The sequence below is a fragment of the Gymnoscopelus braueri genome (genome assembly GCF_963280865.1).
Source record: "Gymnoscopelus braueri genome assembly, chromosome: 5".
In the NCBI taxonomy this organism is placed as follows: Eukaryota; Metazoa; Chordata; class Actinopteri; order Myctophiformes; family Myctophidae; genus Gymnoscopelus; species Gymnoscopelus braueri.
Window position 1 is genome coordinate 36634863 of NC_137606.1, and position 22733 is coordinate 36657595.

The window sequence follows — 22733 nt, forward strand, 5'->3', positions numbered from 1 at the left end:
AAATGCTTAGGGCTCAGAGAGAGGGAGAGCTCAGAGCTCAGAGAGAGAGAGAGAGAGCTCAGAGAGAGGAGAGCGAGAGAGAGCTCCCTTAAATACGTCCACAATAGACTAGCCTTCATCCATTTTTTTTAAATCAAAGACATCTGTTTAGTTGGATGTGAATATTGTGCAGAGAGAATAATATTTGGAGGAACAACTAGTTGATTGTCGCCGGTGGTTTTCTTTTTTTCCCCCTTTGTCTGCTGTCAATTGGAGAATCAAGAGGTAAGTTGAGAATCCCACGTATTGATTGAAAACGTCAAGAATGAATGCAACTACATGTATTATTTTTTTGATTGTTCTCATTGGGCCAATGGTGGTTTATCAATTTACTTTAATGTGCAAATGGATATTAAAGCTGCACAAAAAATTCACGCAATTGTCAACGAAGCTGTGTTTTTCGAACAGTGGAAGCTTGTTGACCTACATGAATAGTTTATATTTTATTGTATCTTATGAAGGCTCGTTTGATATGAAGGTGTGCCAATTCTGTTTGATGACTAATAACCTTCACTGCGGGTCAACGAGTCACGAGTCACGACAAACACTCTTGACAAACTGCCCGTTACGGGATTATTTAAAATCGTAGGAGATGGGAGGAGGTTTCTCCTTAGCTGTCACAAATTAATACAATTGATTAGAACCGCTTAACCCAATATCCACACACTACGCACAGCATTGTCAGGCTACATCATGTTATTGATTGTGGAAATGTTTTATTTTACTCCTTGTAGAAGTGATGAGAAATCCCATGGAATAACCGACTTGATTATACCTGTGGATCTTCCAACTGACAGCGGGGTCGCTTTTCTTGTCAGTTGGAAGATCCACAGGTTGTTATATAAAGGAGAAAAGCAGGTCGGTACGCATACAAGCCTACGCACGGCAACTATACGTGCCGATCGTTCAGCTATAACGGTCGACTATTATGAGCGTATTTCCTCCGAGGTGGAAAGACTGGTGACGCGAGGTTATTATGAGCGTGATGATAGAACAGCGTAAAGTGCATATCTATGTGGATTTAATAGCGCTCAGCCTTTCAGACGCACATCGCGCAACTTTGCGCACGGAATGGATTAACAACGTGGTTTCAAATCGCGCTCTGTATTTCAGTGACGTTCAGTATATGTAGCTGGTTATTTAATATACTGATAAACCGACTGACAAATGCATTGTTATTCACAATCACAAGTGGCTATTGTATGCCTGGCATTGCCTGCCACACCCATCGTCTTGTCTCGCCGGTACTGTGGTTCTCAACCTGTGGGTCGGGACCCCCGGACCCCATGATTTTTGGGATGACAGTGAAGTGACTTTTAAGACCTTTTTAATACCTAAACAAAATAAATAGCCGATCTACAAGCTCATGAGGCGCTGTGAGCTTGTAGATCTGCTATTTTCACAAAATGTATCTGTAGAACTGAGTCAAACTAAATGTAACGCTTCAACTCCTACAATAGTGCTTGTCAGGGTGGGGGGTCCCCAGTTCAAATATGATTCTTTTGGGGGTGGCGGCCTGAAAAGATTGAGAACCACTGCCTGAGAGAACCACTGCCTCCTTGCATCTTCGCCCTAATAGCAGACATGGTGGCCGCTCAGTTTCTATGGTGATAAATGGATACTATGGAACGACGCACATTGTCGTCATGGTGATGCATCATCACTTGGGCTGTGGTGGTGGTGGTGGTGTGTGTAGCCTACTACTACATTTGTACATTGGGTTGATTGAATACATTTTTTTTAAGTTTGCAGAAAAAAGCACATGACAGTACAGTTTAAATACAAGGTCAACTAAATAGGATTAAAAAGCCCATGAAAGCCTAATAATGGCTTGTTTCAAATGGGGTCCTTATGTACTCGATTCATAGTGACATTAAATGACAAACAGATATACACTATTATGCAGAACATCATATAAACAGTTTACAAATTGAAAAATAAGAAAAACAAAAATATGTAGAGTAAAAAGTTGACCTACATTTGTGACATTGGTCATGTAACATCGTGAACAAGGGGTCACCAACATGTCCGTACACGCAGGGGCGTAGCGCCACACTCTGGGCCCTGGGGACAAAGATTCACTGTGGGCCCCCCATGATTTTTTTCTCTTAAAAAAAAACCCGCTAGTAGTTTTTTTTCTTTAGGCCCCCCTGGGGCCCTAGTACCTCAAACGTGTCCGTGACAATTATTTGATTTTGAGAAGGAAATTATGAAATATATATACATTTATTTCATTATAATGTAAATAAAAAGATGTCTTCTCTAAATATTCACAATCTAATATTTTGTTTTAATTTGTATGAATTAATTTGGTGAAGTGTCGGGAATCGGGATGAGATATTACATTCTAGTCATTAATTACCCCACACCAACATCATAGCACCTGTCAATATGTGTCCCATATATATGCTCACGGATATGGAAGTCCGTCTTAATCTTGTGGGAAAGTGGAGATATTTTACTGCACGTTTTTTGCTTTACATACATGTACTGTATGAAAAGTACAATGGCCTACTGCCGCTGGCCATTGTACACATAGTAAATTAGTAAGTAGTATTATTATTGTCGCTGCTGCTCAATGTTGTCTATGGAATTCAGCGGGACTTCTTAGAGAGAGAGAGAGAGAGAGAACAGGTAACTTTAGCGACTTCGCACCGGGCCCCGCATTTCTCCCAGACGGCTCTGCACACACACACACACACACACACACACTCACTGCCTGTCTGACACAGAAACCTCCATACAACCTCCAGGGACGGCGGACTTAACAAATCTTTCACACACCACCTAATTTCTGTATATTTGTGGCACGCAATAGTGTCCTAGAAGGGAAGACATCCATACAGTCAGGCATGAGCACTCATACAGTATGTAAAAACAAACAGGCATAGATTGCCTTTTTATGGTCATGCCCTTATGTGCCATGCCATTGTCCATAATACATGCCGTCACCTGGCTCCACTGCTTCTGTATATGTCTGTCGTGTTTATGGACTATATGCCTTACTGTAACTTGAGACATTTTAAATGATTTTAAATCTCTTAATATTGTTATTTTGTCATTTTCATTCCACTTGTTTGTTATTTATACTTGGCTATGGCAGCACAGAAAAAAACCACCCTTAACACTTAAATCCTACAGTTTGTTGACCCGAGTCCCACAGGGGTCTATCCTTTGGCCCCTCATTGTGTCCCTCTATACAGTACACCAATTGTAGATCTGTCATTGTCACTGAATGTTCACCTATTTTCGACTAATGTTCACCCATTATGACGTGCCCAGAACTGGAATGGCAGGGTTTAAGTGGTTAACTGTAAGACGCGTTCTTTGGAAAGAACCAGGCTCTAGGTGGGAGGCCATCTGCCTTGACAGGTTGGGGAGGAAGGGGGAGGGAGGGAGAGAGAGAGAGAGAGAGAGAGAGAGAGAGAGAGAGAGAGAGAGAGAGAGAGAGAGAGAGAGAGAGAGAGAGAGAGAGAGAGAGAGAGAGAGAGAGAGAGAGAGAGAGAGAGAGAGAGAGAGAGAGAGAGAGAAACCGTCCATGGAAACCCTTGATTCATAGCCCGGGGGTCCACAATCCATGGCAGAAGGCAAGTTAGTAGCATGCATTGATGGGATGTATGGTTGTAGGAGAGGGAGAGATGGTGTCTGATGTGGCTATAGTTGAGCTGGCAGGAGAATCAAAGGGCGAGGAGTCAGCATTTGCCTATTCAAAAATAAAACCAGGAGAATTGCCTTGTGGCAGGCAGGCAGCGTGTTTTTCTTTATTCATATTTTTTTTAACAGGGTCATGCTTATTAATTATGTTATTGAACAGCTCGCAGTCACAGAACTGAGAACAGGTTCCATGCCTCATCTACGGTGGGAATCAGGCCAGGTCATCGGCCAGGTCATGTAAAAAAGGCTTGAGAGCTGAAGTTTTTAAAAATCAGTTTACAGTTGATATGAGCCTGCAGCTTAACAGAGCAGTCTTTTAGGGCAACAGGCAATACAACAGTGGTCACTGACAGTAGCACAAAACACCCCAGATTGGAACTACCTATGGGGGAGTTGGTAAGGATAACATTGATCAAAGTTGCCTTATCATGAGTTTTGTTGTCAAACCTACAGTATTCATCGATATGAAGGATAAGAGGTTACAAGTTTTGACTATTAGACTTAATTAAAGCTAACACAGTATGATTATCCAATGATGATGGAGGCGAGAGAACCCTCCCTGAAGTCTAGATCCTTGTTGCGGTTAAGGTGAAATCTCCTTCCTACTGTACTCTTTAACAAGGTGGAGCTACGGTAGAAGGTGGGTTGTGCAACGCATCAGTCTGAAAAGAGAATGACAGGTTCAGAGCAGATGTTTTTTTAAACTGAGCACATCACCTGATTGGCTGACTGCAAATTTAAAAAGTGTGATTGACTTATAGTGCTCACACTTGAGAATGGAAGGTTTTCTTTTGATAGTGTGGGAAAGAGGAACTGACAGTGGAATGCCCCAGAAAATAAATGAAGCATGGTGAAAATGAGAGAAAAGATCTTCCTTATTAGCTAGGGAATTTTAGCAAAATGTTTGGACCATCTGTGAAAAAATGTACTACCAATAGCTTTCTTCACCAATGTGTTCTTATAGGTGTCTAGAATCACCTCTCAATTTATTTAAACCCAACTCCTCGTGGAAAATCCTGGAGAGCCAATCAAAGTTAAGGAGCCCAGAGGGCTTGGGTGAAAAATATGAAAAGAAATAAAAGTCTTGTGAGGTGTCCAACTAGGGGTTTTCAGGGGTGCTGAATCCATTCCAACCATTATTTTTGAGTAAAAATGTCTCCCTGGCCATCTAATATTGGTATATTGGTTCTTGTTAGTGTATAATCAATGGTAGGGGATTGGGATGTTGTTGAATTGATTCTATTCTGAAAAATAAAATAAGAAAATATTGCTAAACACTTGATAAGAGTGTACACCTACTGTGCACATGCTCAGTGGGATACACTGTCTGCATGTGGGGAAGGAGCGGGAGTGTTGCATCCTGGAAAATATTTCTGGACGATTTTAAGGTATGTAGTTTATCTACTTTTTGGCATTTATTTTCCTCTGCTGGCAAAACTTTTGATTACTGTGAATTTAGATGTCAATTTTCTCTAGCCTATTGCTTACATTGAACAACCATTAGTTAAACAATCATGACACTTGTCTTTTAGTAGACAACATGGAAGAGGATTCTGTAGCTTGTGGCTTAAGGTGCTTCATCTGTGGTGGTCCTGAGACTGAGATTCAAAAGCTCTCAAAAGTCACCCAAAAAGGCTATGCACAGATTTTGTCTTATTATGAGAGTGTGGATGATGCAGCATTAATCAGAAGACTACATGAGGACTGGAAAAACTGAGATGACCCCAAACTAAGATACCATTTGGAATGCAAAACCGAGCTATACAGTCGTGCAAGAGGTATATCCACTGGAAATCGTACGTTTTTTTCACTGTGATGAAAGTTGCCACTTGCAGATTTCAATCCTATTCTATGTTGTGAGTGACATCATAATTTAATAAAAACTTTAAACATAATCTATTCTTTAGAGCAAGATGAGCAAGACCAACGGCCAGGCAGGAAGAAAAGACGCAGGGCATTGTCTGGGTCAAGTAGTTCAAGTGCTAGCTGGCACACTTGATCTACCATAATACTTGCATCCTTTGCAATGAAGGTATCAATGTTGGCACATTGAAAAGAAACCCTGGTAAGTCTTTTGTATGTAAGATTCAAATGAATTTTGATAATTGTTTTTCTTGCTCCTCATTGTAGGCTTCCACTCAAAGTAAAATAATTTAATCATGCACATACTGTATGTGGCTACCTTTTATCCAGACAGATCTCGGCAGTTGTATCGTGCACCTGATAATGTCTACCAGGACCAACTGAAAAGGAGTTTGATGCAGAGAGCAAAGCGACAAGGTGATGACTGGGGACTTGAAGTCGCTGGTCGCCTGGTGGCAGAAGAGGCAGTATATCATATTCGATGCAGAAGAGACTTTAAGAACCCTGTTACAAAGGCTGAGGTAACATTATATGGATACACAATACAGCTGTACAATACAACTCACATTTCTTGTCCTGAGGGAAGAAATATAATTTTTAATAGTGAAACTTTTGACTTCAAAATAATTTATTCTGCAAGATTGATATGGGTCCAGTAATGAGGGGGACTAATAAAGGATAAGAAATGTGAGTTGTATTGTACAGCTGTATTGTGTATCCATATAATGTTACCTTAGACTTTGTAACAGGGTTCTCAAAGTCTCTTCTTCATCGAATATGATATACTGCCTCTTCTGCCACCAAATCTATAATACCAGACAGGCAACCAGCGACTTCAGGTCCCCAGTCATCACCTCGTCGCTTTGCTCTCTGCATCAAACTCCTTTTCAGTTGGTCCTGGTAGACATTATCAGGTGCATGATACTGCCGAGCTCTGTCTGGATAAAAGGTAGCCACATACAGTATGTGCATGATTAAATTATTTTACTTTGAGTGGAAGCCTACAATGAGGAGCAAGAAAAACAATTATCAAAATTCATTTGAATCTTACATACAAAAGACTTGCCATGGTTTCTTTTCAATGTGCCAACATTGATACCTTCATTGCAAAGGATGCAAGTATTATGGTAGATCAAGTGTGCCAGCTAGCACTTGAACTACTTGACCCAGACAATGCCCTGCGTCTTTTCTTCCTGCCTGGCCGTTGGTCTTGCTCATCTTGCTCTAAAGAATAGATTATGTTTAAAGTTTTTATTAAATTATGATGTCACTCACAACATAGAATAGGATTGAAATCTGCAAGTGGCAACTTTCATCATGCACAGTGAAAAAAACGTACAATTTCCAGTGGATATACCTCTTGCACGACTGTATAGCTCGGTTTTGCATTCCAAATGGTATCTTAGTTTGGGGTCATCTCAGTTTTTCCAGTCCTCATGTAGTCTTCTGATTAACACATTAACTGCCAAGACCGTAGTCCTACGGGCCGTTAAATCCAACTGTTAAGCGCCGAGACCGTAGCCCTACGGGCTGCGGTCTTTTCGCGCATGCGCGGTCCGGGTGCACTTTCGGATTTTTTTTGATCCACTTCCGTTTCCGGTTTGATGACAGGAAATAGAATTATTTGGGATCCGGTTTTCACGATCACGCCCGCTCCCATTCTACAGACGAAACTGAAACTCAATTCTCTTCCTGTAGTTTTTTCTCCTCGCATTTCACTGTTTAACGTAATCCGCTCTAACTCAAACATGGATGCCCCGTTTGACACGTGGTTTTCACTGGGAGATACAGGGAGATCTCGCGGATGTAAACAGACTGTGTAGCGCTCAATCTTAAGGATTTTAACAAGATCTATGGCGACATGAAAAAAACAAAAAAACAACAAAAACACCTTGGCACTGGTGAGTACATTATGAGATTAGCCCTTGGCAGTGGATGTGTTAATGCTGCATCATCCACACTCTCAGAATAAGACAAAATCTGTGCATAGCCTTTTTGGGTGACTTTTGAGAGCTTTTGAATCTCAGTCTCAGGACCACCACAGATGAAGCACCTTAAGCCACAAGCTACAGAATCCTCTTCCATGTTGTCTACTAAAAGACAAGTGTCATGATTGTTTAACTAATGGTTGTTCAATGTAAGCAATAGGCTAGAGAAAATTGACATCTAAATTCACAGTAATCAAAAGTTTTGCCAGCAGAGGAAAATAAATGCCAAAAAGTAGATAAACTACCGTACCTTAAAATCGTCCAGAAATATTTTCCTGGATGCAACACTCCCGCTCCTTCCCCACATGCAGACAGTGTATCCCACTGAGCATGTGCACAGTAGGTGTACACTCTTATCAAGTGTTTAGCAATATTTTTATTTTATTTTTCAGAATAGAATCAATTGAACAACACCCCAATCCCCTACCATTGATTATACACTGATTATACACTAACAATTACCAATATACCAATATTAGATGGCCAGGGAGACATTTTTACTCAAAAATAATGGTTGGAATGGATTCAGCACCCCTGAAAACCCCTAGTTAGACACCTCACAAGACTTTTATTTCTTTTCATATTTTTCACCCAAGCCCTCTGGGCTCCTTAACTTTGATTGGCTCTCCAGGATTTTCCACGAGGAGTTGGGTTTAAATAAATTGAGAGGTGATTCTAGACACCTATAAGAACACATTGGTGAAGAAAGCTATTGGTAGTACATTTTTTCACAGATGGTCCAAACATTTTGCTAAAATTCCCTAGCTATATTTAACATTCACTGTGTTGGTCAATGGTGTCAAATGCAACAGTAAGGCTTAGCAAAACAGAGAGAAGTCCTTTGTCTGATGCAATTAAGATGTTTGTAACATTCACAAGTCTCTGATAAATTTATCGTTATACTGCTTGGTGTGGATGGCCCATTAATCCTGTCTACCCTGTTAAATGAGGTGCATTTAGAACATGTATTTCCAGAGATTAAAGCATTTTTGTTTGAGCAAATACAATATGGCAGTGCCTCGTCTGTGACCTGGTCATTTTGACCTGGTTATAGCACGTACGTTCCCTCCCTTTGCCTCATTTTTTTGTTTTCTCTTTGTTGACCATCCTGTTTCTCCTGTGTCTCTGCTCTACATTTGCCTTTCATTTTTTCTGACCATTCACTGAAAATAGCTCTGCCATACAACTGCCCACCCTGTTGCTGTCCTCTCCCCTAAAAAATGACAGTCCTTCCACTGTCCCCTCCCTCTTAGACACTGTCCCTCTCTGGAGATTTGGGCAGTGGCAGTAGTGTCTATAATCTGATATTGCCAAACAATTGCAGCAATAAAGTAGGTTGAGGATAGACAGAGAGGCAAGGGTACAGGCACAGGGTAATGTGTGGAGTCAGACACCCTACAGGGAACTCATGTGACTTAACATATGTCAATGGATGGCTTACTGCTATGCTCTCTCTGGATAGAGACTCTGATTGCACCATTAAAATCTCTGCCAATCTTTGCTGTGAATTCACGACCTCACTCTGTCCTTTGTCTTATCCACCGTTGTCTGCAAGAGTCAAAACTAAAGTATGTGTGATCCGATATGATGAGTCAAACAAATATGTTAAGTTGGAGAACTCAAGCAACTGTAAAATTGTAGCATAAGCAGAGTGAGAACATACTGAGATTTGGCAATATTATAGTGATTTATATCTGTCCATTTCATGATCAATGCGTTACAATCTCCATTTGTTCTACTCCCTCTTCATTTGGACCTGGTAATTGCATTAAGTGCACAAACTCACTATAAATTATTACAAAGAAAGCATTGTTTGAAGACTTAAAGGAGGCCTTTATTTGTATAAAAGACAATGTTTTCTCACAAAGGGTCTTCTCAAATTGTTTGTCCTTCAAAAAGGTCTCCATTCACAGCAGTGTTTTGAGTCTGACTAATTGCTTGCCCTCCAACCTCAGGCTATCTTATTTTGCTCCAGAATCAGTTGAGGTTGTCCCAACAGCCACTTAACCCCAAACACTCATAGCCATATCTGAGTCATTATATAGCGTGCAGGGGATGAGACAAAACAGGGCTTCAGACTCCACTCTTCACACACACCTCCCACCTCCATCCATCCATCCATCCATCCATCCATCCATCCATCCATCCATCCATCCATCTAATTCTCTATGTTTATCCCACATCCATTAAGATAAGTGACGTTTTCACACCAGATGGGCTGGGCTTGGTCAAAGGGGTAAATGGGGAAGAGGATGTCTGAGGGACTGAAGCAGAAAAAGGAAGAACGAAATGTTTACAGTAAAAGAATGGTTAGAATGAAATGGTTTGTTATCCTAATTCTAAAACCTATATAAATGACAAATTAGAGAACTTGCATTAACCCATTGTTAGAAACACCTTATCCTGCCGGGACAATGCAAACACCAACATAAACCTTTCAAATATTATTACAGGTACAGTATGTAGAGCACTGTACATTAAAATATGCTTAGTTAGAGAGCTGGTTTTGAATGAATCAACAATGCAAAATAAAGGGATATTATGTTCATTCATAGTTGGTAAATTAGATGGTTCTCAGATGTGGCTTGGACCTTTCAAAGTTGATGATTTACTGTTCATGGCCACTGGGTGTTAAAGCCATTAATGGGTTTTGAAGGGGGGACCCTACCTTAGCCTGACAGGTATTGAGTCTGCTAGCTGAGTATGATAAAGTGCTTATTGATCTGTCTGAGGTGAGAGAGAGTGTAGTACAGTTTGGGGCCAGCCAGCTGTCATATTTGTGAGAAATGTATGCAGCCTTCAAAATAATACATAAAGATAGTGACAGAACTGTCATAAGGTTTTGACTTGACCATCTTGCACGGTATTCAGTGAATAATACCATGTGACGGTTGAAAAGACCTTGAGGAAAGACATCCAATGTGTCTGCCTTGACTAGACAGATAGCTTCTCTAAGAGAAAATTACTGTCTCCGAGTATGTTTTACCCCCTGTCCGTCCGTCCGTGTGTGTGTGTGTGTGTGTGTGTGTGTGTGTGTCCGTCCGTCCGTCCGTCCGTCCGTCCGTCCGTCCGTCCGTCCGTCCGTGTGTCATTCTGTCATTTTGTGTACAGCTAATCTCCGGCACCGTTGGCTTGATCGCAGCCAAACTGTGCACACACACTCCCTGGATACCAGAGCAGAACCTCCTCGCCCCACATTTTTCACATAGGCCTGTTATAGCGCCACCAGGAGGCCGCTTTGTGCAAAGCATATTTTTTTAATGTACTCCTACAGATTTTGCCCAAAAATCATGCAAATCGGTACACAGTATCTATATAGTCATTAAACAAAACCAGTCTTTCAGATTTTTCATATTCCATCTTGATTGGCAAAAAATGTCTTCCAAATTTTGTAGGAGAGCTCCGTTTTGAACAAAATGCCTCAAATCATGAACACAGCATGCAATTTCCATGATATTTTGCAAGCACATTCCCATTAGGCAGAGGAAGAAATGCCACTTGAACATTTTCAAATCAGCCTCATGGTGGCGCTATAACAGGCCCATTTGTGTTTTTACCTATAACTGCACCGATCTGTGTAAAACTGTATGCGCACTCCCTAGAGGTCAAGGAAAACCCTTTGCCCTGCATTTTTCACTTCTGCCTTTTATAGCGTCACCAGGAGGCCGACTTATGTAAAACATATTTCTTTATATTACTCTTTCCGATTTTATCCAAATTTCACGCAAATCGGTACACATGATCTCTATAGTCATGTGATCAAGCCGGATCTGTTTCATTTTTCATATTCCATCCTGATTGGCTAAGATTCACATCTAAAGTTTGCAGTAGTGGCTTGTTTTGAACAAAATGCCGCAAAGCATGAACGCAGCGTCTGATTGCGGTCAAACTTTGCACGCACATTCACACTATGTTGAGGAACAAATGCCACCCTTTTAACATTGGCCTGTTATAGCGCCACCAGCAGGTCTAATTTAGCAAAACAAATCATGAATGCTGTGTCCTATTGCCATGCAAGGCCTAAAAAGAAATGGCACCCTTTTCACATTGGCCTATTATAGCTCCACCAGGAGGCCACAATAACCTACCTGACCTGGCGGAGACCTGTGCTCCGAGGAGCACTTTTTCTAGTTTACCCTGAAACAGTTTTCTAAAGGCCAGTCATTGGTGTGGACTTGGCTTTACATGTGTACGAGTCTAGTCGACAGGTTGTCAAAGTGGGAGAGCGCCCTCCAGGCTGTGCCGGCTCCAGACAGTAATCAGCAGGGGGGCCTTAATTTTTCCAAGGGGGGCACTTTATTAACACCCCTATATATGTAATGTCACCGGTTGGGAGGTGTATTGCACTCTGATTCATTATAACTCTAACTTCAATGCTTTTTATTGAACAACACGGAATATACGGGTACTTTTGAGGAACCGTACATAATTGTAACGTCCGTGGCCATGGAGTAAGCACTTTATATTTGAAATCTGAACGTTTATGTAGATGTACGGGCCGTAAATGAGAAAGTGCAAAAACCAGGTTGAAGTTTCGTCATGACTGTCATGATATGACGTTTCAGGGCTACTATGAAACCATTGAACTCACAAACGAGCGTTTCTTCCCACTATATAAATGCTGCTCAGATATTTATCCCATTTCACCTGATTTGGTGGCTCTGGTGTCTGGTCCAAACTGCTGCTACTTTCTGTGTAAGTTGCACCGGAACCGGGTGCGTTTGAACTCCCCGCAACAACAGGACCGGCATAGTTTCACAATCTTCACTGTCTTTGTCAATAGGAATTATCGCCTGACATCCGGACGGTGGTGGGTCTGATTTTTCAGATGTAGATGGCGTTTTGAGACACTTCCTTATGTCCATTTTACTAGTTTTCTCACTTATGTGCTGCATGCACAAACACACAGGAGGTAATGTCACGTCGCGTGTCAGGTGTGCTACATCAAAACAAATCCGACTCGGTGCAGTGCCAGTGTACCTTGTATTATTGCATTTTCATTAAACTATTAATTAATTTGAAAATGTATATATTTATAATGATCACACATAACATAAAAAGCACATATATGTTTAACACCTGTAAAACATATAAAAATAATGGTGGGGTAGGGTACTACTGGCCAATCTGGACTGGGGGGGCACAAAGTCTAATCTGGGTGGGCATTGCCCTCAATGCCCCCCCATAGAGACGACACTGCCCCCAGGGGCAAACACCAACAGCAACTTTGGTATGACCCCAGCCAGGGTCATATTGTACCAGGGTTTTGCGTAGAAGAGTGTATGCTACTGTATATATATGTTACAGGGAAAATGGCATTCCAGGGAAATTGAAAGGGGTACGCTTGTTTTCATGCCCCTCATGCAATTCTGTAGAATCAACGCTAGAGGGCAATGCAAGCCAGACATGAGCCCCACACCACACACGCACGCATGCACAAACCAGCACGCACACACGCATGCGCACACGCGCGCGTGTACACACATACACACACACACACACACACACACACACACTCTCCAGGGGGCGGGCCTGGCGGGCTATGTTAGTGCAGTGAGTGGCACTTGGGGCAAACGCAGTCCCCACACAACATCATTTACGATTCTGTGCCTATCGGTACATAACTCGGACGGCGCTTAAGTCGACTAGCAGACCATCGGCAGGTCGTCGCGGGCACTCGCGCCTGGAGGCGCTCGGGCGCGACTCCTCTGCCTCAAGGTCTGCTAAGTCGGAGCGCCTTCCGTCATGGTCCAAAACTATACTTTATCAGCGAAAAAAAAGTAGTCCGCGGTTGTTTGAAAAAGTAATGTCCCAAGCTGGAGTCAAACCCCGGCTCCCAGTGGTAGTGGGTGGGGAGTCCAATGATTATCGAAGTGCGCCACTGAGGCTTGTACTAGTGGTGCAAGTAACAAAGTAGATTTACTCAAGTACAATTTTGAGGTATTCGTACTTTACTTGAGTATTTCTCTCATATTATCCATTTTATTTTCAGCGTTTCCCTAGCGTAGCTTCCTGGTTAGTATGTTGTTGTTGTGGTCGTCGTCCTCGCATCAAAGCCCCGCCTCGCAGCACCACCCCGTGCCTATAAAACAAGCGCTCCCCTGTCAATTTCCCTGGAATGCCATTTTCCCTGTGACATATACACCGTACCATTAATGTAATGAGGGCTCTGAGATGCCACCATCTCTGATCATTTGTTCATCTGCTGCCAATTACTGCATTGTGTCACATTATGTCACCAATCCCACCATGTATGTAGCTGAGATCTGTTTGGCTTAAATTAAACCAATTACTAATGAGCACTGAGCAGCCACATTGGACTGCCAAGTATGCCAATGAATGGACTGTGTTCCATGCATAATGTCAATATGGTACGAGGAAAGGATGTGAAGGAGAGAGAGACAGAGAGAGAGAGGGAGAATGCTAGATTTTTTTCTCCCTGCTACCCCCCCTCCTCTTTTCTCTCTTTAGAAAACAGCTCAAATGATGCAGCTCACACCAAACGAATTTCACCCACTTCTTTACACCTGTAAACCATTGATGAGAGAGATAAAGAGATAGAGAGAGAGGCATACATAGTCAAACATCCAGATTGACAGGATAAAACAGGCAGAAATACAGCCTTGGTTGTCAGTATTGGTTGTGAGAGAGTGAGGCAGGCAGACAAAATGAGAGACAAAAATTGGGTGATATGGCACCAGAAAGCAGCACAAAATGATGTTATGGTTTTGTTGCCAAAGACGTATTATAACGTACTATAGGCATTGGATATAAGGTTCATCTATCTGATTGATTGATTGATTGATGAATTGATGTTTTTATCGACAAAAACATATAAACATTCATCCATACCTGTAAAAAAAAACACTACTCCAGAGCTTATTTCCATTGTGGTCCATTGAGAGTGAATGTTTTTGTTTGTCAAACTGTCGGGAGTTGATTTTGCTGTGTAATTTTGCACCACTGCTATCATTACTCTTACTTAAAGCATGTTTGCTGTTGCCTTATAGCTCGATGTATGATGCATTTCCAGACATTTGATTGGAGTTAGTTGACATTGTTGATCTATATTGATATTTTAGCTGCCGTTGCCACCGGCTCTGACACATACTGTAAGTGGTTTTAAAACCTCAATAAGAGCAAGCTTGCCCACGTCTAGCTGGTAGGACCCACTGTGCACTTAAGCCTGATTTATATTTTAGTTATTCGAAGTATGTAGATCTGCTCATTTTGAAAAATGTGTGTGTGTGTGTGTGTGTGTGTGTGTGTGTGTGTGTGTGTGTGTGTGTGTGTGTGTGTGTGTGTGTGTGTGTGTGTGTGTGTGTGTGTGTGTGTGTGTGTGTGTGTGTGTGTGTGTGTGTGTGTGTGTGTGTGAAAGAACGTAATTGAAATAGGCCAAGGTTGTTTGGTGTCCTCAGGGAAACCGGGACGATCTCAGTCAGGAAATGAGAACATGCATGCACAGTAGCCTTACGGCGGGTCCATTTGGTTCCATTTGTACACTCTTCACAGTTAAGATAACACAATGTTACTGAACACTGATACTGTAGCTGTAGGTATGCATGGAAACTGCACCCAGAGTGCAGTGTGTGTGTGTGTGTGTGTGTGTGTGTGTGTGTGTGTGTGTGTGTGTGTGTGTGTGTGTGTGTGTGTGTGTGTGTGTGTGTGTGTGTGTGTGTGTGTGTGTGTGTGTGTGTGTGTGTGTGTGCGTTTGAATATTGTGTGTGCATGTGTGCATGCATGTCATGTCTGTAATTAATTAATGTATTGTCACACTGTAGAATACAGCTCACTATACACCTCTCTCTCTCTCTCTCTCTCTCTCTCTGTCTCTTTATGTATTTATCTTGTTCTCCCTCTCTTTCTATTTCAACAGTTGCCATGGAAACTGTTTTGCTCTTCCTTTCTGGTAAGTGCTCCCCTACTCACCAAATCCACGCACGCACGCACGCACGCACGCACGCACGCACGCACGCACGCACGCACGCACGCACGCACGCACGCACGCACGCACGCACGCACGTACAGAGGTCTGGACAGACACACTCCCATGTTAATCCCAGTTGTCCACAGGGGGGCAGAATAGGGACAGGGAGTGGTGTGACATCAATAGGTTTTGGGTGTGGCTCTGTGCCTCAGGGCTTCCTGCTGACTGACTGTCTGCAAGGAGTAAATGGTGCGTGTGTGTGTGTGTGTCTGCTTGGTTGTACATGCTGTATAATTAGATATAACACACACACACACACACACACCTAAGACAGATAGTTTGTGAGGAGCTGGGCAATGAGCCGTACAGCGCTGGTTGATTAGATCATTCAAAGTTAATTGACACTTGGAGCTTATGTTTGTAAAATAATAAGATGAAGGGAAACTGTGTGTGTGTGTGTGTGTGTGTGTGTGTGTGTGTGTGTGTGTGTGTGTGTGTGTGTGTGCGTGCGTGTGTGTGCGTGTGCGTGCGTGTGCGTGTGCGTGTGCGTGCGTGTACGTGCGTGCGCGAGTGCTCGTGCATTCACAGTAAAACCCGGACTCCAAGTCTTTCCCACCAGACTCAATCTTTCCATCTGGTTCCACTCCACTCTGAAACACCACTGAAAGTGAAACACTGTCACACATCTTGAATGGCTGTTATGAATACAAAGGGATGTACATAGCACATCATGACAGAATAGTGGAAATATCACGCATTCTCTGTGAGAATGTACAAACATTCCTGTGTAATTCCATTCCATGTTTAATCTCTTTGATAACCCAGACATTTTTACATCTTTGACAGCTAATACACCAGATGTTGTTGTGGTCCAGAGAGGTGTCTGTATTAGAGATAACCCGCACCTTTGACCCTAGCCTAGAGGAAGCCTTTATGACCAATGTCATTAAATACCAACCACTTCTACATACAATCTCAGAGCCGGGCTATAGGTGCAGACTATTTGTTTTTACATATGGCAGCCTAGACATGCCCACAGACTGGTTGTTAGAGGGTTTCAACAACTTGGGATGCCCAAAAGGGAGGCAAAATGTCTGTGCTGTTAGTAGCCGCCACGCGACATACTAAAGCTTATACCACTTGTGCTATAACCACGCCCCCCTTCTGTGGCCAACGCGGAAGTGCCTCTGCCTACAACAACTGCGGGCAATTTTTTTAGCCTGTATAGTTTAGGACCGCGACAGAGGCACGCCGTCTGAAGTGAACTTGAGCCATGTGAGGCACCACCGAGCGGGCTATAGTCGCTTGGGCCGACTCAGCGCTGTTCAAGTTATGTACCGATAGGGACAGAATAGTAAATCATGTTTTGGTGAGAACGTTTGCCCCAACTGCCCTTAAAGTGGCTACTGGCCAATCACAGCGCGTCCTTGCACAAGCGTATTGGCCAATCACAGCACATCATCCAGCAAGTGGTATAGGTTTTGGGATGACGCAGCCGCCACATATGGCGGAGACGCTGTTACACCCATAGTGCACTAAGTGATATGCTTATTGTATCATGAAGACATATGCCATGGTTGTATTGATGTAACCTTAACTGTACCTTTAATATTTGTGTTCTTGTATGCTCTCCTTTATGTGGACATGAATAAATTGTGTGTGTGTGTGTGTGTGTGTGTGTGTGTGTGTGTGTGTGTGTGTGTGTGTGTGTGTGTGTGTGTGTGTGTGTGTGTGTGTGTGTGTGTGTGTGTGTGTGTGTGTGTGGGGGGGGGGAAGGCCCGTGTATGGTAGCTAGGGGGAAACATCTAGAAAACTAGTGCTTTTTAACAAATAAATAAAAACAATAAGCTACAATTTGTCATGGTGATTTTGGTGACATTGACACTATTGTCACACAGTAAAATCCTCAGTGTTCATTCAGATTATTTGTAACTCTGAGTGTGTGCAGAATAGATGTGTTCACCCTCAGAGTTAAATTAACACAGAGGATCTTATAGTGTAGGTGGCTCTGCCATTTTTTCTCTTTTTCACTTTGTCCAATAATCCTCTGCTACTCCCTATTCCTGTCTCTAGTAGCTGTAGCAGCCAGTGGTGCACAGGGTGAGTATTTCAGACCACGCCACATGGAACTCCATATACATTCTGTACATGCGTACATACGTGCATACTGTACAGTATTGTACAAGTATGCATGTATTTATGCAATACATGTTGTTTATTGATCAAATATTGTCAGCACACTCATTGCATGCTTACCAACATGTGTGGGTGTCTTTATAGATGCCAAGGAGGATGGCAAGGAAGACATTAAAAACCCATTTGTCTATGGTAAGTGTCTGTTGATAGCTCTTATCATCACTGCACAGTTATTAGAGTAGTTCTCAAACATTTTCATGTCAAAGACCCCCAAATATATTTGGCCGTGGAACCCCATCTGAAAATATTTTGTGTCAGGGACCTCCCATACAAGATTTGTGTTGTTAAATGTTTAAATGTTTTAAGTTTTTGAAAATAGCATATCTACAAGCTCACAATGCTTTGTGATGTGAAGCATTGTGAGCTTGTAGATCGGCTATTTTCAAATAGCCGAATTTATATACGGTTAAAGTGGTTAAAGGAGTAGTTCACCCAAAAAAAATCTTATTTTCTATCAATTACACACCCGATGAAGCCTTGAATTCATGGAGATGTTTTTGTTTTTGTCGCATTCCTAAGCCAATAATTTCAGAGTCAAATTATTGGCTTAGGAATGCGACAAAAACAAAAAAATCTAAAGAAATGTTTTGGGTGAACTACTCCTTTAAACTGATGCTTTACCGCCTCAAGGACCCCTGGTGGACCCCCGGACCTTATTTTGAGAACCACTGGATTAGAGGATGTGTTAGGGGGAAAAAAACCTGAAGAAGACTTTGTTGATACGTTGGTTTTCAAATTAAAAAACTTTTTGCACCGTGGCTAACGAGTTGTGCGACTTCCTTCTTTTTAAACAACCCCCCCCCCCCCCCACCTGTAAAAAAAAAAAAAGGAAAAAGTTCAACACACACACACACACACACACACACACACACACACACACACATACACACACACACACTCACACACACTCATTAATCTCTTATCAAATGTCTCTTTAGACTATGAGAGCCTCAGGATTGGAGGACTCGCATTTGCTGTGGTTCTGTTTTTACTGGGTATCCTTCTCATTGTCAGTAAGTATAGCCTGTGTCTCTGTGTGTGTGTGTGTGTGTGTGTGTGTGTGTGTGTGTGTGTGTGTGTGTGTGTGTGTGTGTGTGTGTGTGTGTGTGTGTGTGTGTGTGTGTGTGTGTCTCTGTGTGTGTGTGTGTGTGTGTGTGTGTGTGTGTGTGTGTGTGTGTGTGTGTGTGTGTGTGTGTGTGTGTGTGTGTGTCTCTGTGTGTGTGTGTGTGTGTCTCTGTGTGTTTGTGTGTGCTGCCTGTGTGTGTGTGTGTGTGTGTGTTTGCTTGTACCTGTTGGATCATTTTATGTGGATATGCATGTATTCCACTCATAGACTGTAAAAAGAAATGGACAAAGTGTCAACGATTTCAAATCCGCTTTCTTTCTATATCGCGTCATATCTAAGCAACCGGAAATTAATGATATTGGTTGGGTAGCTTGTCAATCAAGAGTGGGGCCGGGGAATGAATGCTATTGGTTGTGTAGCTTGTCAATCAAGTCTTCCCGCCCCTCCTACAGCATACCCTACTTTATCTTCCCTACTTCATTTTAAAATAAATGGGACCATAATTTACCAAAAGGCATATCATGGTGATTGAAAGAAGACTTTAAACTAGCGACTGGAAGCATATAGTATTTATGACAATGTTTAATAAGGTAAGGAAATCAAGTCTAAAGTTTGTCAAAAACCCACCCACTTGAATGGAGAAAAAAAACTTACACCAGCAGGGGTAAAACAGCGAAACTACAGGCCATTCATATGAACTGTCACTTCCTATATAGACTGAATTTCAAAGCCGGATGCTGGGCCCTTGATTCCACTCTGTTGCTGCTACTAGTAAATAAATGACCAGCTCAGTGGCTTTGTGGTTAGAGTGTCCTTCCGCCCTGAGATTGGGAGGTCAGGGTTCAATCCCCCGGCCGGGTAATACCAAAGACTTAGCTGTAGTATACAACCCTCGTAGACGTATTTATGATTCTGACGTCTTCAATCTACGAGAGTTGTAGGGTTCACGCCCCCTGGAGACATGGACTTTCTGCACTATGCCCCGTAGACACTCCAAACATGTACAAATGTGAAAATAAAGGTGCTTAACACCAAGCCCCAAATGTTAACTGGCTCTACGGGGTAGTAGTTTAATGTAATAATCAATATCTTTCAATAAAGAAGTGTTTTAATGCCGTCTGTGGCCTATTCTGTCGGAAGTTCCCAATGGGCGGTAGTGACGGGTAGTGACGGGTAGTGACGGGTAGTGACGGGTAGTGACGGGGCGCATCCGGTGAAACCCGGAATTACACTAATGTAAACAGGAAGTAAACGAGGGTGAAAAAATGGCGTTCGGCCACAGACGGCATTAAAACACTTCTTTATTGAAAGATATTGATTATTACATTAAACTACTACCCCGTAGAGCCAGTTAACATTTGGGGCTTGGGGTTAAGCACTTTTATTTTCACATTTGTACATGTTTGGAGTGTCTACGGGGCATAGTGCAGAAAGTCCATGTCTCCAGGGGGCGTGAACCCTACAACTCTCGTAGATTGAAGACGTCAGAATCATAAATACGTCTACGAGGGTTGTATACTACAGCTACCAAAGACTATAGTCTTTGCCAAATAGGACCTCATGCCACAGAAACGGGAGATAAGCTCCTGCTCTATGGCCAACATGGCCGTTGGTTAAGGCTACTTACTTTCTTATGCATGTAGTCCACTCTGTTGGTAGTAAATAAATGAAACGGGTTATGATGTGCTATAATGATTAATTCATCCTCATTTAATGTGTAACGTTTTACTGTGATGGCTTTTTTCACCTTTGAAAAAGGTGACACAAAAAACACGTGGTTAATGGTTGATGATGTCTGTAGGTCGACGGTGTCGCTGCAGTGCCGAGCAGCAGAAGGCCAGGTATGTGGGTGTCTCTCTCTCTCTGATTGGACGATGGCTGTAGCCTGGCTCCAGTCCCCATGATTCACAACCACGCTCGCTTAGTAATGTCTAAACATATTCTCTGTGATTCATGGCATCTTGAAAGCAGGCTAAGATGGCTGAGGATACAATAAGAGCCTATTTGTTACCAGACCTCGTTTGGTCAACATGATGACAACCTGTTTATTGTCACCTCAGGGTTCCCAGAGGCGATGAGGCTCAGGAAGAGAACCTGATTGTCTCCAAGGGTGAGGAACGCATCTTAACTAATCCCCCCCCCCCCAAACGTCTGTCTCACCCCCTGTCTTACTCCATAAGTCAGTTAAACATACAAGAAGTGAGAGGGATTTATTCACTGTTTGTTTGTATTTTGCACATGTGACAAACTGAGAGAGAGAGAGAGGTTTGGATGTCCAATGTTGCCATAAAAACAAGGCACAGGTGGCTTTCTATTCGACATTTTAGTTAAGTTTCACTTTTGTTTTCAACTGCATGGCTTTTAAAATAAATAAAAGGATTTGCTCTGAAACTGTAACCGATAAAGAGACAGTTAGGAAACCACAAGTCAGGGAAAACATTAGCATGAAGACAGAGTGTCCATAATTAGACGATTGGCTTTGTTGAAGTACTGACATCATTACGGGAAAACCTCCTACGTGACATGAAATAGACCCATAGATATGAAGCCAAGATAGTGATAACCCGTCTATTAACTCCACTACTACTGGTCCAAACCACGGAAATTGTAAAGAAGAGGGGTTGAATGGGCTGAAGCTATTAAACACATCCAGAGAGGATTTCAATTTCTATTTTTTATTCTCAATTCTTATCATTTTGGTGCTGGTGATTTTCCTCTGGGGGTGGCTGAAACCTGTTTGTGGGTTCCAAAAATTCCCGAGAGAGAGAGAGAGAGAGAGAGAGAGAGAGAGAGAGAGAGAGAGAGAGAGAGAGAGAGAGAGAGAGGGAGGAAACGAAACATAATTCTTCTGAAACAAATCATTCATGAATCCTTGATCTCTTCCAGCTGCAGCGGCTGCCGAAGAAAAAAGTGCTGAGATCTGATCAACTCCTCTAGAATGGACTGCCTCCTGAAATTATTGTGAATCGTATTTGATGTCAAATCTACCGGATGATAATCACTATTCAATACGACGTTAAATCAATTATGATGAATTGGCTATATGACAGGCTAAGGGGGTGGGGGTTAAGTTATAAGGAGGTGTAATGTGTGCATAAACCTTGTGACCTGCACATGACCCTGTAGGCCGTTGTTCTGCGCTTTTGTTGTGACCGTGCCCGTCTACCAGTGCTGTCGTCCAGTTTGTAATGTACCTTTCTGCAAATGGGTCTCTCTCCACTTTGTCTTAGCCAGTAGCACCTTCTACACAAGATTGTCAATGAGGATCAATTCTGGGCAGAAAAAAAATCTGTGTTGTCCATTGTGCTATGTTTTGTATTACTATTGTCTGGTTTTAGTATTTGTTATGAACTTTGGTTCACCAATTGTCCTTGATACAATTTTTCACCTTTAGATTATAAGATATATACCTACACATGATAAGTATGAATTGCTTACACATAGATAATATAAATAAATATCCTGTACGTAGGTCAATGTGTGTGCGCACATGCATTTGTGTGTGTGTGTGTGTGTGTGTGTGTGTGTGTGTGTGTGTGTGTGTGTGTGTGTGTGTGTGTGTGTGTGTGTGTGTGTGTGTGTGTGTGTGTGTGTGTGTGTGTGTGTGTATACATGTTAACTGTGATGGCCTTCTACAGTTTAAACTGTATGACAATCTCAACTGCCATGGTTTACTGATGAGCACAGATGTCTGTATGGGCTCATCCTCCTCTCAGCTGTGTCACTGCCGCATCCTGGATGCTTTGTCACTGGCTCAACTCAACGTCAATCCATTCTAGGATGATGATGTGATTGGTTGACTGTCCTCATGTCCGCTTTGTCTCATACGTGCTTTGTCGCGTAGTCTTGAACACACTCATACATTCTGTTAATTTGTGTGTGCATGCGAGCATGTGTGTAGTTAACTAATTGATTTAACTGATACAAATATTAGATTTTTTTTTCTTCAAACAACGAAAACAGGTGATCTACAAGCTCACAACGTGTCGGATTGTGACGC

The 22733-nt window shown here is 42.4% G+C and overlaps 1 protein-coding gene across 1 annotated transcript; it reads left to right on the forward strand.

Moving 5' to 3' along the window:
• The first annotated feature begins 64 nt into the window (after positions 1-64).
• fxyd6 (FXYD domain containing ion transport regulator 6) lies at positions 65-22626 on the forward strand. The gene is made up of 8 exons (XM_080429680.1): positions 65-264; positions 15421-15453; positions 17545-17571; positions 17752-17799; positions 18606-18680; positions 20535-20574; positions 20794-20843; positions 21620-22626. The coding sequence occupies exons 2-8, from the start codon at positions 15426-15428 to the stop codon at positions 21655-21657; spliced, it is 306 nt and encodes a 101-aa protein (XP_080285806.1). The 5' UTR covers positions 65-264; positions 15421-15425; the 3' UTR covers positions 21658-22626.
• The last annotated feature ends 107 nt before the right edge of the window (positions 22627-22733 follow it).

What these genes read in the sequence shown, in the direction of transcription:
- fxyd6 (XM_080429680.1), top strand. Translation starts at nt 15,426, where the DNA reads ATGGAAACTGTTTTGCTCTTCCTTTCTG. An exon ending in GGGTATCCTTCTCATTGTCA is followed by an intron (nt 18,681 to 20,534) that starts GTAAGTATAGCC and finishes TGATGTCTGTAG; the next exon opens with GTCGACGGTGTCGCTGCAGT. An exon ending in GAACCTGATTGTCTCCAAGG is followed by an intron (nt 20,844 to 21,619) that starts GTGAGGAACGCA and finishes GATCTCTTCCAG; the next exon opens with CTGCAGCGGCTGCCGAAGAA.